Source organism: Microtus pennsylvanicus, chromosome 16, assembly GCF_037038515.1.
Source record: "Microtus pennsylvanicus isolate mMicPen1 chromosome 16, mMicPen1.hap1, whole genome shotgun sequence".
NCBI lineage: Eukaryota > Metazoa > Chordata > Mammalia > Rodentia > Cricetidae > Microtus > Microtus pennsylvanicus.
Genome location: NC_134594.1, coordinates 48,912,351 through 48,927,414, shown reverse-complemented (window position 1 = coordinate 48,927,414; position 15,064 = coordinate 48,912,351). Strand labels below are relative to the sequence as shown.

Below are 15,064 nucleotides of genomic sequence, written 5' to 3'. Positions count from 1 at the left end.
TTAAGGCTATACTATGACTCTGATTTTCCCTAATGCCATTTATGCTTTCTAGAATTATGCTAAGTGAAGAACAAAGTACACTGTGTTATTCCCATTTATTACAAACATGTCCATAATTTACAAGCTGATTATGCAAGCCTCATACAAGGAAAAGCAGAGAAGAGTTAAGCACTGTCACAGAATGGTGAGCCAGCACACTTTCTGTCAGCTACATCTTCTTATACAACAGAAAAAGAGCACCACTGTATAGAAATTCACTATAATAAGGATTAATAAAAAAATAGCAGAGTGTTAAGACAACTGCATAAAGGCATCAGAGAGCAACCAAGTGTTCTAAATAAGTGACACAGGACCAAATATAATGACAGAGAAATATGAACATGAAGGCATTGGGCTTTGTCATATGCTGTTTAACAAAATGCAAGATTTGGACAGACAAAGCTATCAATTCACTAATGTAAATTTTCTTTTTAATAATGTATCTTTTGTTACTAGACCGAATTAAAAAGGTATCTATTCAAAAGTCAAGACTATAACAACTCTCATTATTATTATTATTATTATTATTTGAGGAAAAACACTAAAAATGTTTGTTTCTTTGGATTTTCAGGTGTATTAAAATTTTTGAGAATTTACTTTTAATAATGTATAGAATAATAGAGTTGATGCCTCTTGGTAACTCTACTATAAGCCAGTAATTATTTCAGATAAATACACACTATAGACCATTCATCTTTTCAAGAATATTTTGTGGGAGAGGTGGCTTCCACTCGAGTGTCTGGACAAATTTCTCAAACAACCTCATTTAATTATAAAAATAAATCTTTTTAAACTGTAAAAAAAAAGAATATTTTGTTACAACAAAATCATTTTAAAATACTTGACTATGGCAGTACAGAAATGGTGTACTAAACAAGTATCACTAGAAAGGACCTTAGTCTCTCGATAACACTCACCCATGAAAGAGTGTAGTTACCCCCAATTTTTTTAAATTTTACACTTTCTTTCAAGAAAAAGTAATGAAAAACTTTAACAAATATACATCATTCCCACTATTACCATGCACATCAAAGGACTATACTAGTCTACTCAGTACCTGGTATAAAAATGACCTCATCAAATAGGCAGCCTTAAAGCACCACAAAGCCGACAGCCTTGTTGGCACAACACAGAGAGTGAGCGTGGGGTGGACAACTGTGGTGTTAGAAGGCATCAACAACCACTGACCCAACAGTCAAGGCCTTTGATGGTCATTATCCCACATCACATCAACTGGAGTAGGATTGAGAAGAACCAAATCTCCTATCAGAGATCTGTTTATATTACTCTCCAAGAGTTGACCTCAATACTTGAAAACAAAAGTTATATACCTTGTCTATGTTACTGAACACTTGCAAATAATCTTACAAATGGCCTTCAATTCAAACTTTGAGTTAATTTTAAGAAAATGTCAAAATTATTTACAGAAAAAGTTCTAAACTAGATTCTCTTTCTATAAGATACATATGTTAAATATAAAATCATTTTAGAAATGATGTATTTCAGGAGATTTTATGGCATGGAATCAATAAAATAATATTTGTTTGTCTAACCAATTCACTGTAAGATGAATAAGGATGAACAAATTCTCTTTAAAAATAATTTGAAAGAACTAGTACCTCAAAAGATCTATAAAGATACACATAAAGATGAACTCTTCCTAAAGACATAAACTGAATTCCATTCTTCATTTGGCCTTGTTTACATTCCAAGTCATTTATTTAAACCTAGGCCACCTACAGAGGATGAGGAACTGACCCTGAAGGCTTTCCTACCTCACTGCAGAACTTCCCCACGCTCCATGCTTGTCAGTGAGAAGGTTGATAATTTTCTGGATTAACTGAGTTGCTGTCACATGGTCTCGATATTTAGCTGCTCTTATCAAATGATCACACATCTTCTCTTCTTCACGTTTGTCTGCAGAATATTGAGCACACAATGACTGGAAGGGGGAGAAAAAGATTTATTAATTAATTAACTATAAAAGTATGGATAAAAAACAAAAATGTATCATGAAACAATTTTTAGAATTAATCAAACCAACCAAAACTTTAATGCTAAATTTATAATGACCATTAAACATTGATTAATTTAGTTTTCTAAAGTCAGGAATAAGAAACACTCTGAAGCTTTTAACAGTTAAACAGAGATATTATCAGCAACAAACAGCAAACACGTGAAAGCTGGGTCCTTCACTACAGCCAGAGGAACGTGAGGTTGCAGAGGTCTTTAGATCAAGTAGAGGAAATACTACTACAAAATAAATTTGGAGACATTATATTAAATAATTATGGTGTGTTTACATTCACTCAAATACCCTGAAAAATTTTTAAACAGAAGAATACAGGATCAATTCACATGTTAAAATGACCATGGCAGATTCAGGAGAGTGGCTTGTAATGAGACAAGTTATCAGGGCACTGCTAAGGCCAGGATGAGAAGTTTGGGGTTTGTTGTTGTTGTTGCTATGTTTTGTTGTTTTTTTTTTAAAGCTTAGATTAGTAATCACAGTAATTTCTCAAAACTTTAAAAAAGAAAAATTTGGTCTCTTAAATTCTACCTATAAAATCAACCTTCAGCAAAAGAATCAACTGGAAGATTAAAAATTAATTAAGTCCCATTCCCAAAATTCTAATGTAGTATTTGGACTTTCATCTTCCCCAGGTAATGATATGTACATCAAAGTTTAAGAAATACTATCATAGCAATTTTCTAAAACATCTTAGGGTTCTTTATTCTTTAGCAATAATGGACACAATGCTAGTTCCCAAACGCTTTTCTTTTCTTTTTTAAGAGTTCTGCCAGTTCTGGTGTCACATTCACTATGCTTTTGTGATCATGATTAGAGGCATGAGCACTGATGCAAACTTGACCCTCTACAGGGTCTACCAACTCATGGCCTTAACCTCCAAATTAAAGTATATGCACACATACATATACACACCCTCTGGGAAGTAGACTGCATTTGACTGTTGTTGTTACTTTACATATTACACATATACATTGTGGTTATCTCCCTCTCCTGTTAGATGTATAGTAGAAGTATGCATAGACTGTAGGCTATGTAGTCTATGCAACTCCCACAACTCCAGCAACAGAGAAGGTCCTGATTGTCCTAAACCACTCAGGGGTAATATACATCATACTGAAAAATTAGCCCAGATAACCCAATGCAATTATTGTATGAGGTAAAAAGAAAATAGTTTGTGTAGATAGTATGTTCCTCCTGCTCAGTGTACAGAAGAGCAAATACACACCTCTAGAAGCATTGAACACTCTCTATTCTATAGAGCATGGGGTGGGGGGAATGGTCCAAAGATAAACCCAAAACTTAAGCACAGCAGAACTATGGCAACTACACAGGAAAAAAATCTATTTAATCCAAATACAATTAAATCCACTACTTATGGAATCATAAACTTATAGGACATTTGAATCCTTAAAAAATGACCTAATGAAGGGAAAAGAGGGACTATTGGGGAGGGAGATTTAAGGTAGAGAGGGAAGAAATCAGAGGGTAGAAGGGGTGAGGGAGAAATACGTAACATTAAAGATGCATGAAAACTACTGTAAGATATATGAGTTGACTTAGAGTTAATTCTCAAAGTCATAAAGTACCAAATAAAAAGCCCAATGGCAGGTAAGTTGTTAGTCATGCATGTGTTGCCTGGGGACCTTCAGAACGACACAGAATCATGGTATTGAACTTAATATTAAGGTGCTATTGCTGAAGACACTGCCCACTTTGATCACATGGCACAGAGAAAACATGTTGGTACTGACCAGAAAGCTTCCTTTCTATTGGCTGACTTTCATGGTAACAAAAGGTTCAACAGGTCCAGAGAGACAAAAGTCATCAGCAGACTTATTCATCTTAAATTACAATAAAGTCAAACACGACGAGACATATCTAGTGATGCAATAGAGTCACAAATGGGATTGAGGAAGTACCACTTTCTGATTGGATCTAAGTACTGTGCCGCAAGAGAAAACCCATCCCTGATAATGTAAATCTTGCTTAGAAACCATGTTTGGGGGAGCTCACAGGCCCCAGGGGTGAACCTACTTCTATTAGTCTGCTAAATGGATTAGTATCAAGCTACCCTCTAAATTCATATCTTATACTTAAAGCAGACCAGGTCTTGGAGCTCAGAGAAGCTTCGTTGTGCAGTAGTAGACAGTGGTTAATGCAGAAACTTACATCTGATCAAAGGGCCGAGAATGAGTGTCAGTAGAATGCATAACCGCAAGTCATATCACACCCACCTGAACCCAAGGCTCGGGACCATTAGCGAAAAAGAAGAAGAAAAACTAGAAGAGACAGTTCTATAGTCACATGCATAAAGAAAAACATGTATTGTAATGTACCATTTCATAAGGAATCAAAGACTGAATTTAACAATGGATGATTTTGAGGATGGAAGAAAATAAACCTTTAAAGCAGAAGCATAAAAGAAAAACAGAATCAATACATTTGACACAAGAAAAAAATACAGGTCAAAGTATTTTTCAATAATTATTCAAATTGAAAGAAATTGTAGAATTCAGAATGAAAAATAGAAAAAAATCACTATGAATCAAAATAAACCAGATTATCATCTGGCTAATGTTTCTTGATAGTGTTGGCCAATTCCTTAATTTCTCTGTTTTTAAAGCCTTAAACTTCTTTTTCAGCCTAAAATTGCTTTATGAGAGGATTAGCTTAATTCCAAGAACAAGTGACTGTTGAGTGCTTAGCCATAAAGAGGTCATCTATATCATTCCCTCAAAGTGAGCATCAAGGAAGAAAGCAGAAAGAACGTGAGAACCAGATGAAGGAGCAGAGAGGGCTCTGGGACCCTGTTCTCTAGGCTGACATGGCTGATGTTAGCTCTGCACTCAGCAGCTATAGTGTCCTGGGAAAGACTATATGCTTCAACATCTGTCATTCAGGGACAAATTCACAAGATCGAACCCTTCCCTGAGGATTAACAAGCAACTAATGGTTGGTGGAAGAGGGAAAGATGTTTTTCTTCTGTGGTGTGGCCATTGAAAAGATTCCCGGGTCTGAAAAAACATCCCCATCAAGTTCACTGGGACAGAGAGCAGCAGGCAAGACATGAAAGTAGAAGAGGGACAAACTGGGAAGAGGAAGAAAAATTCTAATATTCTGGGCAATCTGCAGGGGGAGGAGGGGCCCTACGTATCACCTGAGTACAAAATCAAAAGCATGCTTTCATTTGATTTTTCCATGGGCAGAATTTCCTGTTTCACAACACTCTATTTTTAGACTTTAAATGTCATATAACTAGATATAAATAACACAACATCAGTATAAAAATATATAACTGTAAAAACAAATAGTTAGCTTAGGAATAAAATATTCAGTTTTATTTAACTACTGCTAAAAATTGAAATGCATTGCTATACAATTAATAAAATAAATATTAAAATCATATAAAAACAAGTTATGTTATGTAAGTGCTGATGTAGAAACTATAAGACATAGCAGATAGTAGGCCAGAGAAAATCAAAAGTAAATATCACATTTTATGTCTGTTGAAGGGCTATGATGAAGAAGTCACAGGAGGAGGAACTTATGCAAATTTGATTTGGAAAAAACAGAAGGAAAAATATTTCTTAAATATCAGAACAGACAGCAGCCTAAGTGAAAAGGGGTATTATTTCATTGCTGCAACTGTTATTTTGACAGTGGTATTTTCAGAGATCCATGAAGGAGCTAAGAAGCTAACCTACAGATAAAGGAACAGTGTAAGGGTACAGTGATCTTCATATATATATATATATATATATATATATATATATATATATATATATATTATTCTAAATTACCCACTACATCTACAGTATGCCTTTTCTAACTTTATCTGAGAGGAAATTCAAATTATTGGTGGAAACTAGAGAAATCAATGATCACTATATTCCTATAAACATTACATATCTTCATATTAAACACTGCTTTAAGTGCCTTACTTGTAGCAAGACCTTACTACAGAGACTATTTCAACTTTTTATAAATACTTGAACAATAAACATTTGCTAGCCTATCAAAGTTTGCTGAAAAGGCATTTCTAAAAACAAGGACTCAAGGTAAGCTAAATAGTAAAATGGTTTAAAGTGTTCCTTAATGGGTCTTTCTTTACAATTTAAAAGGCAACTTTTCATATCTGACATAAAATCTATAGATATAAATCACATTAAAGGACCATTCTTTTCTGATTATCAATCTTTGTCTCCTTGTAGAACATTACAGTCACATTTGCCCTTAAAATGTGATAACAGGAAACCAAATAAGAATGTTTCTAAAACATATAATGAACTTGTCTCTGTTCTTAAAAATATCTTAATAGTGTAAATTGAAGATGTTCCCATCAAATACCAATAATATTTTATATTATTCAGGCAGGTACATATGAGGAATATTTGAGTGGCACACATGTATTGGAGGAAAACATGTACCTTTTTCAAGGTTGAATGGAGGTACCTGTGAGACTCCATCCCGAAAGTTCAATTGACAATGGAATTTAGGACATAAAAAATAAAGGTAGCTCTAAATTTCTCCTTCAGTATTATTTTTAGGCAGAACATTTTACTTCACATTACCTCTGCTTTTCTGGACTTAAAAGTCACATAAAATAAATAACATCACAACGATAGTACAAAAGTATCTGAATGCAAAAACAAAAGAAATTGCCTTGAAAGGAAAAAATTCAATTTGCAGTTGAAGACTAATAAAGAAATTTGACATTCATTACTGTATAATTAATAAAGAAAAATAAAATGAACTTGCTTCTTAGAATTAATTTATTTATAACAAGTAAGTTATAATGGAATAAGAAAATAACTTACACTGACCACAACGTAATTTCCTACACTGGCTCTCTAGCTGAAGAAGCAGAGACAATAGAAAATTTAGTTTTTTCATGTAGACTGCATGATTTTATCCTATTTCACTATTTGCCCTTTGCATGGGCATTGAAAGAGAAGTATCCTGGCAATCAAGCAGCTTATTCAGGTTTCCTCCTGGCACTGAACTGACCTTCTCTCATGGCACTAACATGTTGTCTTCATGGCTCTCGTTCATGAAATGCTTGTATATTTACTACAGTTTTATCAAATATCCCATTCCTATCATCCATTTCCCACATCATGTATTATTATCAATTAGACTTATCCTTCAATATTTCATAGCTGATCCAACCGTTTATTCACAATTTGAGCACACGTCACTACAAGGGTGATCTTCACCTACACAGTAACCATCCAACACTGAACTATAAAAGCAGAGCTAGCCACCCTCATCGTAAACGTTTTCTACATTCAGTCACATGTGGCATCAGTTTTCCCCACTTATTTCACTTTAGAGAAAGATTTCTATTAGTTCAAAATTGAGTTAGAAATAATTTGATAGCTTCTTATGAGCAATCACTAGTTTTTTTCTAAAAGAATTTTTAATAGTATAAATACATTTATATATCCTACTTTCAACCCCCAAAAGTACATGAAGGCCAAAAAACTCAAAACATTTTTGTGTGTGTATGTGTGGTACTGAGTTGAAACACATGCTAGGCAAGCGCACTACTATAGGGTTCCCCCTCAAGCACAAGACTACATTTTATTACCTAGAATATATAACCTATAATTCAGTCATATCACATAGTACCCTTATGTCTGCCTACGTGTCCTATATTCTTGACAAATGCAGATTACATCCAAAGTATTCCCTTGGAATTTTATGTGAACAAGAAAAACCATTGAGTTTCTTTATCTATCACCATGCACAAAACTCAAGTCCAAATGGATTAAAGACCTCACTATCAGTCAGAACACATTGAACCTGATAGAAGAGAAAGTGGGAAGTACCCTACATCAGATGGGCACAGGAGATCGCTTCCTATGTGTAACCCCAACAGCTCAGACATTAAGGGCAACATTGAATAAATGGGACCTACTAAAACTGAGAAGCTTCTGTAAAGCAAAGGACACTGTCACCAAGACAAAAAGGCAACCTATTGACTGGGAGAAGATCTTCACCAACCCCACAACAGACAAAGGTCTGATCTCCAAAATATATAGAGAACTCAGGAAACTAGACTTTAAAATGCTAATTAACCCAATTAAAAAATGGGGCACTGATCTGAACAGAGAATTCTCAGCAGAGGAAGTTCAAATGGCCAAAAGACACTTAAGGTCATGTTCAACCTCCTTAGCGATCAGGGAAATGCAAATCAAAACAACTTTGAGATACCATCTTACACCTGTCAGAATGGCTAAAATAAAAAACTCCAATGATAGCCTTTGCTGGAGAGGCTGTGGAGGACGGGGTACCCTCATCCATTGCTGGTGGGAATGCAATCTTGTGCAACCACTTTGGAAAGCAGTGTGGCAGTTTCTCAGGAAATTCGGGATCAACCTACCCCTGGACCCAGATATACCACTCTTGGGATTATACCCAAGAGATGCCCTATCATATGACAAGAGCATTTGTTCAACTATGTTCATAGCCGCATTATTTGTAATAGCCAGAACCTGGAAACAACCTAGATGCCCTTCAATGGAAGAATGGATGAAGAAAGTGTGGAATATCTACACATTAGAGTACTATGCTGCGGTAAAAAACAATGACTTCTCGAATTTTGCATGCAAATGGATGGAAATAGAAAACACTATCCTGAGTGAGGTAACCCAGACCCAAAAAGATGAAAATGGGATGTACTCACTCATAATTGGTTTCTAGCCATAAATAAGGGACACGGAGCCTACAATTGGTGATTCTAAAGAAGCTAAGTAAGAAGGTGAACCAAAGGAAAAACATATAGCTATCCTCTTGACTATGGGAAGTAGACAAAGCTGCCGGAGAGAAAATTGAGATCTTGCGGGTGGGGTGGGATGGGGGTAAGGGGAGATGGGGAGAGAAAAGGGAGAAGGGGAGGAAGGGGGGAACTTGGAGAAAAAGGAGGATTGGGATAAAGGAAGGTTGGATAGGGGAGCACGGAAGCACAATTCTTAGTTAAGGGAGCCACCTTAGGGTTGGCAAGAGATTTGAACCTAGAATGGCTCCCAGGTGCCCAAGCCGAGGTCCCCAGTTAATTCCTTGGGCAGCTGGGGATAGGCAACCTGAAAGGACCCTATCCTATAGCAATACTGACGAATATCTTGCATATCATCATAGAACCTTCATCTGGTGATGGATGGAGATAGAGACAGAGACCCACACTGGAGCACTGGACTGAGCTCCCAAGGTCCCAATGAGGAGCAGAAGGAGGGAGAACAAGAGCAAAGAAGTCGGGACCACGAGGGGTGCACCCACCCACTGAGACAGCGGAGCTGATGTATTGGGAGCTCACCAAGGCCAGCTGGACTGTGACTGAAAAAGCATGGGATAAAACTGGACTCTCTGATCATGGCGAACAATGAGAGCTGATGAGATGCCAAGGACAATGGCAAGGGGTTTTGATCCTACGTAATGTGCTGGCTTTGTGGGAGCCTACCCAGTTTGGATGTTCACCTTCCTAGATATGGACGGAGGGGGGAGGACCTAGGACTTACCACAGGGCAGGGAACCCTGACAGCTCTTTGGACTGGAAAGGGAGGGGGAGAAGGGTGGGAGGAGGGGGAGAAGGGTGGGAGGAGGGGGAGAAGGGTGGGAGGAGGGGGAGGGAAATGGGAGGCTGGGAGGAGGTGGAAACTTGTTTTTTTTTCTCATTTTCTCAATAAAGAAAAAGATTAAAATAAAAAAAAATAATAATAATTTTTAAAAAGTCTATTAGGAGCTAATGAGATGGCTCACCTATATTCTTGTAGGTGCTTGTCAACAAACCTGAGAACCTGCATAAGATCTCAAGGACCCACAAGAGAGAAGAAGAAAGCCAACTTCCACAAGTTGTCTTCTAACTAGAACACCCCAATTCACATACACAAATAAATTAATTTGATTTTAAAAAGTCTATTCAGAAGACTAGAATAAGAAGTTATGCAGAGAATGAACTAGAAATACTGATTCTTTTTATTCTTTGTTTGACTAAGGTGAAAGAATATGCTTTTTTTAAAACTCCCATATAATTGACATTTAAGAAACTCGCTTCAGATTAACTTATAAATCAATAAAAATTCATAAGGAAAATTAGAAAAACCATTAAATCAACTATTGCCGAGCTTAAAAGAAACAGCCTTAAAATATGAGAAAAGCAGAGAATTTGGATCACTGATATAAATGCCTATTAAAAATAAATGGCCTAATCTATGAAAAATAATAGAAAAATTCACAAAAGTATCACCTGTTCTCTAATGACAGTTGCAGCATCATTATAATGTGTACCCGGAGTGTTCAAGAACTAGAGAAGAGAAAAGTCTACAAACTATTAAGACCAAAACTGGAGCGCTGGGCCAGCTGGGATCCGTGGTGAGCCCCACACCACCTAGGGCTACACAGAAGATGCCAGTTTAAAAACAAGAACAACAAAGAAAAAAAAAAGGAACAGCTCATTCTACAGAGCACTGGATTTCTAGAATAACATGTTTTATTTGAACTAAATGATCAGGGCAACTAATTTATCAGATTATTAAAAAACAAAAACAAAAGAACACAAATTTTTGAAACCAGAACTCTCAAAACAGAGTCCTTTTACTAGTTTAGTATGTAACAATATAAATGAATTGCTTTAATAATTTAGTATTTAACATTTAAATATTAAAAAAATTGCCGTTAGACAGAAAACAAAGCAGCTTGTGACCACTGTTTTCTACAGTTGGTGGGTTTAGAGTATTTCATTCCATGTCAGAATATACAGTTCTACCTCTTAAGAACTTTACCTTTTAAGAGCTACACAGATTATTGGAATTTTAATTAAGAAGCATGGCTTCTGCCAAACAATTTAAGAATGTTACTTCTCAATTGTTTCGAAATCACTTCTACTATAAATTTATTGAAAACTGTTGAAAAGGAAAACCACATAAGGTTCAACAAATGAAGAAGTTTCTCAATTATTTACTTTTGGGGGTCTTTGTCCTTTGACATTCACCCCAGATTTAAAGTCTGATCCTAAAAAAAAAAAAAATTAATGCTATCTACAGAAACCTTAGGCTCCTGAAAAAGACTAAGAAAAATGAAAGCTTCAAAACCTCAACAGCAAACAAAAGTCACCCAGTGATAATGTGTGACAGCCACCTTTAATTCTGAAGTGATCTCTCTGTCATGCAGCGCCTCAGAGTATTGATTTCTCTCAGCAGGAAAAAGTCTAAGCCAATGAAACAGATATAGCACCATCCCCCTTCCCAGCCCACGCCATAATAGCATTCAAGGTTAAAACAGGCAGGACACTTATCAAAGTATCTCTCCCATTTCTTCTTCTTTTAATGGACTAGGTGCAATGTGTTCTGGGGCCTTATCTCTACAAACTGCAGTACCCAATAATATTAAATGCTTTAAAGATTAACACAGGTTTGAAACCTTTAGGTTTCTCATAATAAGAGCTTGTTTTAAAATGCCTTACATATATTTGTAAAAAACAAGTCAACACAAACAGGCTGAAGTTTGTACATACTTTCCAATGTATATACAAAACTATTTTATTACTTACTAGAGTACCAAGTGATATTTTTCAAACCACCAAATTTTAGATAAATGCCCAAACACTATACAAAGGCAAGATAGGTCCACTAACACTGCCAGCAATACATCATCTATCTATTTGGCAAATTAAGTAAAAACTGTATGGTTCAATAAAACTGACAGAATTTAAACAATAAATAGGACTGAAATGTGATTTTTAAACCATATAAAACAATGGTCATTTATTTAACTTAGTAAGATCTCGTGGTTAAAAGAGTAGATATATTTACAAATACCATGGGTGACTCATACAAGAAAAGGATTTTTCATGTACAAATTCCAAACAACACAGTATGAAACAAAATTTGAGATAGGGTTTCAATATATAACCTTGACAGGACTGGAACTTACTACATGGTCCAGGCTGTCCTGAACTCATGAAGATCCGACTTACTCACCACTGCTAGGACTAGTTCACATTTACATAGTAAACATATGTGTGCCCTAAACAAATGTTCACATGATCTGTTCAACAGTTACCCACCCAGAGAAGATCGAAAGTAGAAAATGTAAACACCAACATGGAAATTACAGAAAGTGAAACAACATAAAAGGCACCCTCCACTGAATCCTACATAGACCTCACTCTGAAAGTGAACTGAGAAATACTGAGTTCTAGCCTTGCAGAAAAGTGCACAGCACCTACAGACAATACTCAAGGATATCCTCTGATAGTCACAGCATAGGCACACATATGAATGTCCACCCATATGCACCTGTATCTGTGCACTCATATGCCTACACACAGAGACAGACAGACAGAGACAGAGGGAGACTGGTTGACTTACTGACAATAAGTGGATGGGACCTAATTCCAGAAGAAAACAATATATAGCCAGAAAATCTTTTACTCCAAGGACCTGAACAGGCCTAAGGGTTGGCAAAGAGAAAAGGCCTGGGCTGAGAAGTGTAAGAGTCGAAAGGCACTTCCAATGCATGTGAACGCTAGGAGATGCAGTATGTCTCCCTCAGGACTGTTCTGTTAATTCTGAGACCTTTCTGTGGTTGTTATACCTATAAAAGGAAAATAAGAAGCCTATGTCCATGCCTTGTACAATAGGATAACAAGAGTATAAAGAAGACAGGGGCTTTTGCTGGGAAAAGCAACTTGTATGGCGATAAGTGCTCTGACACCACCCTTCCCAGGAGAGCGCCAAACTGGCAGCGGGACATGGGAGCACAGCCTGGATACTGCAAGATTACTTAGGATGAGGGTCTATGGAAGCTCACTAATTAATTACTTAATACAAATTCAAACCAAGAAGCATAATACATTTCTAAGTCCTATTTATTACACACACTAGTAACGAACAAGCATTTTCAAGAAGGCAAGAGTGTCTGAAAAGCGAGAAAGAAAATACAAGCATGGTGGCACATATATGTAAGTCAAGCACTCATGAGGCCGAGGCAAGAAGATTATCATGACTTTAAGGTCAGCATGAGCTACAAAATGAGACCTTGTCCTTACACAAATAAGCCAAAAAATTACTAACAAATACACATACACAAAGAATTACAATGTATCGTTTATACTATACTTTAACTAATAGATAAAAATAAAATGAGAAATTCAACTTAGTAACATGGAAATTTAAATAATATAATACGTAATGGATACTATACTTTAACTAATAGATAAAAATAAAATGAGAAATTCAACTTAGTAACATGAAAATTTAAATAATATAATACGTAATGGATAGAAAACATTTAACACTTAATAATTATTTAGTTCAGAATTAATGTTTTCTTTGAACTTGAGACAATCTTAAAAGCACACAAAAAGTTAATCAAAATATACAAACTGAGCATATATTTGAGAGCTGGTTTAAATAATCTACAGACATGAATTAAAATAAAATGCCAAGATAATTGAAATAGAAAATGACACTTCTAATTTACTATCTAAAGTTCAGTCTACACTAAATATAAGTACCAGATGAGGAATAAATCAATGACCTTTACAGAAACTCACATTGCAGGAGAGAATTAAACTATCTTACCTAATAGTACATGGTTAAATTTGGTAAATCAAGATTAAGTTCCAGCATAAATAGTCCTGAATTTCTGCTTTCTATAATACATCAGAGACTACAATAACAATTTTAGTACTTGTATAAATATGATGATTTCTTGTTCTGTCTCATAATATAAATGCTACAAAATAAAGCCTGTTCAGCAAAAGGGGGTTTATAGCAAAATTGGATAAACTTTCACCATCGTATCAAAAGCAATATCTAATTCACAGAAAATCTACAAGATTAATATTTGAACTACCAAATTATATGTTTGGCAATTAATTTTGAGAAAAATTAAAATTCTACATATGAAAATTTTGACTCCTCAAAAGATACTGATCCTAAATTATACGTTTTATTATGAAAATAATTATTAATTTGCCTACTCTGTATTAAGAATTTCCTATGTTCTAGTCTTACATTTGATGCTGAAATTAGAGTCTGAAGAGAATTAAAAAAGCATTATTTTGAATAGATATCAGCAATCACAGAACACTTATTAAAGGATTAAAAGTAATAATAAAAGGTGTCCAGAAAGAACAATAAAATCTGCAATTTGACACTGTAGTGTGTATAAGAAGAGAAGTAACAGTGACAAGCAGTCAGACTCCAGCTACTTCTCCCCTGACACAGAACACACTCTGTGAGTGTCGCAAGACTAGGGTCTCAAATTACAAAGCAGTTTACATATTATAATCCCAGTTTACATATTATAATCCCATTTTTATTTATACAAAGACATATATAAAGTATACATATTGTAGACATGCGCATAAAAACATTAAAAGACTAAGACCTAAACTCTCTTACAGAAAGATGTCAGATGACTATTAAAAAGCTCTTTTTCCAAGGGCAAGTAACTTATAAAGGTAAACCGATCAGACTTACACCTGACTTCTCTATAGAAACCATAAAAGCCATAAGGTCCTGGATAGATGTACTGCAGAAGCTAAGAGACCATGGATGCAAACCCAAACTACTATACCCAGCCAAGATATCGTTCACTATCAATGGAGAAAACAAGACATTCCAGGATAAAAACAAATTTAAACAATACGTAGCCACAAATCCAGCCCTACAGAAAGTAATAGAAGGAAAATCGCAACCCAAGAAATCCAACATTGCCAACACTGCCTACAATAACTCAGGCATCTAGAGACCCTTCACCAGCACATCTCAAAGAAGGGAGACACACAAACTCTACTACCAAAAACAATAAGAATAACCGGAGTAAACAACCACTAGTCATTAATATCACTTAATATTAATGGGCTCAATTCACCTATAAAAAGGCACAGGCTAAGAGATTGGATACGAAAACAGGATCCAACATTCTGCTGTTTGCAAGAAACCCATCTCAACCACAAAGACAGGCATCTACTCAGAGTAAAGGGTT

At 35.6% G+C, this 15,064-nt stretch overlaps 1 protein-coding gene across 5 annotated transcripts in view; it reads right to left on the bottom strand.

The window, feature by feature from the left end:
• Lrba (LPS responsive beige-like anchor protein) overlaps positions 1–15,064 on the bottom strand; it is a 478,393-nt gene that overhangs the window by 279,681 nt on the left and 183,648 nt on the right. For all 5 annotated transcript variants that reach the window (XM_075950353.1, XM_075950356.1, XM_075950355.1 and 2 more), the window contains exon 37: positions 1,815–1,981. In XM_075950353.1, the coding sequence (XP_075806468.1) occupies positions 1,815–1,981 (167 nt within the window). The remainder of the gene's footprint in view (positions 1–1,814; positions 1,982–15,064) is intronic.